Here is a 3,972-nt window from a genome sequence, read left to right as displayed (position 1 = left end):
TTTAAATTACTTACAGGATAATAATTTCTTTCCTGTAAAATACCTGAAGTTAAACATTCCTTAAAACTACTTACAATATAGTTATTTCTTTTTCATTGTTACCTCTTTTTTTTTTTTTATCATAATTTCAGATAAAACATGGTGAAATTACATTTGACATTAGGGGAATTACACCTTTACTATAGAGCTGTTCTAGTGAAGAATACACTAGAATACACTCTTAATACACTAAAGCAACTTAACAGAATGACTTTTTTTTTCAAATAAAATACTTTACTGCAGACCATTTATTTAATTTGAACCATTCTTTATTTAAAATCATCCATTTCCAAAGTTGCAGTTGCACAACTTAAAACAAAATATGATCCCCTAAATTACTTTCCCACTGAAGTAATTTATTATCTGATCAAGAGCAGTTTAACAAATGTTCTTTCAATTTTACAAACATTTCATTTCTTTTCATATGCTTTTCTATGAAGTAAACTCCATGAAAAGAAACCAGCATGTTCTCTGAGTAGCTCTGATGAAACAAACAGAAGTATGAATAGAAAATGCAGTGAGCATGATAACGTGGTTGAGTGTCCGTGTTCCTTTTAGAGCTTAAGGAACTTCTCTAATTCTTCCAGCTCAATTGCACTTTCAAATGCAGTGATGTCCTGTAAGAGAGAAAATATGCATGAATCACAATTAATGCAAAGGTATTCTTAACCCATTTAATAAAATAGTGCATTGTGTACATGTGTCCAATCTGACATATGAATGGGATACAGTAAGCTATAGATTTAGTTTATTAAGATCCTCATTAGCTATAGCAGTGCAGCAGCTATTCTTTCCATCTTGGAGCCAAAAACGTTACACTGTGACAGTGCACAGAGAGACATGTAGCATCTTAACAAAACAAGGCCTCAACCACACACGCACAAACAAAACAGTTATTGTATCCCATGTTGGGTACTCATTGAGATAGCACAACATAAAAGAGCAACATATAATAACATGTAAAATAATCAATCTGTTACTAACACACACACACACACACACACTTGTCAAAACCAGACCTCAGGTCATATCGCTTGATGCCATTTATCAAATTTTAGACAGCTCCCCCAAAAAAGCTTTATACATCTGTCTTCATACACAGTATGTGTTAATACTTTCTTTGACCTGTGAATGCAGTTTAATGTGTAAAATCTGTAGATTTCCTGACTGAGGTAAATTTACTCCAACCACAACAACTGGAACACATAAAACAGCCTCTGCTGAGATTGGCCTGCCACTGTCAATGCCTTTGGGAAAGATTGTCTGCTTCATCACAAGTGAGTACATGAATGTTTGTACCAAAAGCTGCCAGTCAGCGTTTCTGTGTGTACAAGAACTGTCAACAGAAGACTTACAACATCAGCAAAGTGGTTAGGCTCTATCCTCCAGTGTTTCAGTTGTCTAGTGTAACTGCATGAAATATGTGCTTCTTTAGCAATCATTTGTAACTTGCAAGGATTAAAGAAATACTCTTCAGGCAAAGGTTCTGTCATACAAGGTCTGACTGGAAGTCTGAAATCTGAGAAGTGCTGGAGTAAATAGGGAGTGTACAGGTCAAAGTATTGGTATGCACGCATTTCTGTCACTCAGGTTTGACCATATGAACAAACAATAGTTAGAATACAGTGTAAATATTGATTTAAAACTGTCCACGCCTTAGACTAGCCACACAGTTTTTTTCTTTGATTCTTTTTGTGACAACAGTAAATGTAAATGTAAATAATACACACCTAGTCATGATTCTAAGTTTTGTGCAGACACTTAACTGTCAGTTCAACGTATCATTATTTTTGCAAGTTATTGTGTGAGACTTACTCCACAGTAAACATCTCCATTGAATATTTGTGGGGGCAGTGCAGCTGGATTTCCTGCTCCCTGCCTCATTAAATCCTTGTCACTGGAATTCTGGGAAATGTCCACAGGTTGAAAGCTGATCTTCTTAGAGGTCAAGACAGAAAATATTCTGTCTTGGTTTTTCTTAATCTGAAAAAGGCATATGTAATCAGTTATTGAGAGTAATAACTCTGTGGCTTCCCCGCCATAAAAGTTTTCTTTTACAATAAAAGTTGTTCGGTTGTGTTTAAAGAGCAGCTAGAAAACAAGTGAATACTTTACACACAGCTACATCATTAACATCCTTTACAAAATTCTGCATGACATATATTAATCATTGGCTAGAAATTAAAGAATAAGACAAGTAAGATTGTATACTGTACCTGTGTAGAAGCACTCACACTCGTAAAAAACACTCTCACTGGCATATTTACTATCTTAAGAGGAATAGTCCACTACAGAAAACCATACACAGATTTTTAGAGAGTGGGAATGACAGACGTGCAGAGAGCAGTGGAGAGACAAAGAATGCTCCTGTATCAGATATGCAGGTATGTGGTGCTGGTTTGCTGCAACCACACACAAGGTGAGCAGGTTTGGACAAATCCTACCTGTCTGCGTCGACACACCTACAAGACTATATGCAATTCGAGCCGTGGCCTGTCTGCTTCAGTTGTGAAACCATCCAATTACACACCCACACATAAGCTACCACCATAGATTTTTCTCAACCGCTGCACTGAAGCTAAGCATCAAGTGCTTGGAATTTTTGTGTCACTTGTACTTCCATTTCATCAAAATTCACAGCTAAACACTGTACTTTTTACACCACTGCACAGGCCATGTCACAGAAGAGTTTTTCCCTTGTAACACAAAAGCACAGGTATAAATATTAAAATAATACAGAAAAGCAGATGCCTGCATTTCATTTCGCTGTGCATTGAACACTCATCTTGTTTGTCACTCGGACACTTGTGAGTTTAACCAGAACAACAGTTCTGCTTTTCCCGTGAAAACTGTACAGTCAAAAGTTTTAGTTAGATTATGTATTATTTCGATATAGATGATTTGCATTAATTTCAACCATCTTTGTATCATTTTACATTTTTTTATAAGGAGTTTTGTTCATCTGAATTGAGGCGTCTGCTACAAAAATTTAAAACCCTGTCCCCATGTTGATGATGCATTACCATGCTTTCAACAGCAGATCGCCAAATATATCATCATAAGGGTTCTTGTATTTTTGTAATTTCTATTTGATTTTGCCTATTCAAAAATGGCTAAGTGAGCAAGGAAAGACAGGGGCACATGTTGTGCTCCTTGGAATTGCGACAAGTCAAAGCTAATGGACAATATTGGAGTATTTGAGTTTTCAAATCCAGTGAGGTCATGGGTCAGTTTTGGTTCCTGGTATTAAGGTTGTGTTTAAGCCAGGGACTTCAAGGTTTTGGGGTGCAAAGTTTGAAGCATCTGTATCAAGCCTGCAGTACGTATGATATTCACAGACAACAAACCTGGAGGATGCAAAAAAAAAACAAAACTCCGGAACTGATGCCAAAAAATCCAGTGCATGGGGCATTAAGGGTATTTTGAACACAGCATAATAGTCAAAATAGGAAAAGGGGATAACTCAGCAAACAGCATAAGAAAAAGAATAAACAATACCTGAAAACACAAATTCACAAGGAAAAAAAACAAAAAAAACACAAACCAACAATCCCACCACACCGCGCCCGAATGAGCAAGTGTGAGCACCTGCGTCCCTGTCATAAAATGTACTTACTAATGAGGGTGGAAAGCCACAGCTCCGCCCACCAGAAGCTCGAGAAGAGGGGCAAGGACACCCCCCGCCGTGTAGGCTGGTGGCAGGACTCCAGGGACCCAGGAGTTTGGATTTGGGAGACAGACACCCTCTCTACTTTTAAGATTAGGTTTAAAATGTTCCTTTTTGATAAAGCTAATAGTTAGGATTGGATGAAGTGACCCTGAACCACCCCTTAGTTATGCTGCAATAGGCCTAAGCTGCAGGGGAAGTTCCCATTATTTTTATTTTTCACCTATTTTCACTTTCTCTGTGTTTATACACCACTTGACATTTAA

The 3,972-nt window shown here is 37.3% G+C and overlaps 1 protein-coding gene across 1 annotated transcript; it reads right to left on the bottom strand.

Moving 5' to 3' along the window:
• Positions 1 to 304: 304 nt before the first annotated feature.
• LOC115774710 (SH3 domain-binding glutamic acid-rich-like protein 3) lies at positions 305 to 2,468 on the bottom strand. The gene is made up of 3 exons (XM_030722095.1): positions 2,256 to 2,468; positions 1,855 to 2,022; positions 305 to 656 (listed from the first exon to the last, which is right to left on the bottom strand). The coding sequence occupies exons 1-3, from the start codon at positions 2,298 to 2,300 to the stop codon at positions 594 to 596; spliced, it is 276 nt and encodes a 91-aa protein (XP_030577955.1). The 5' UTR covers positions 2,301 to 2,468; the 3' UTR covers positions 305 to 593.
• Positions 2,469 to 3,972: the final 1,504 nt, after the last annotated feature.

The sequence above is a fragment of the Archocentrus centrarchus genome, chromosome 24, assembly GCF_007364275.1.
Source record: "Archocentrus centrarchus isolate MPI-CPG fArcCen1 chromosome 24, fArcCen1, whole genome shotgun sequence".
Taxonomy (NCBI): Eukaryota; Metazoa; Chordata; class Actinopteri; order Cichliformes; family Cichlidae; genus Archocentrus; species Archocentrus centrarchus.
Note: the sequence above shows the minus strand (reverse complement) of the source record. Positions and strands in the feature narration are given on the sequence as shown.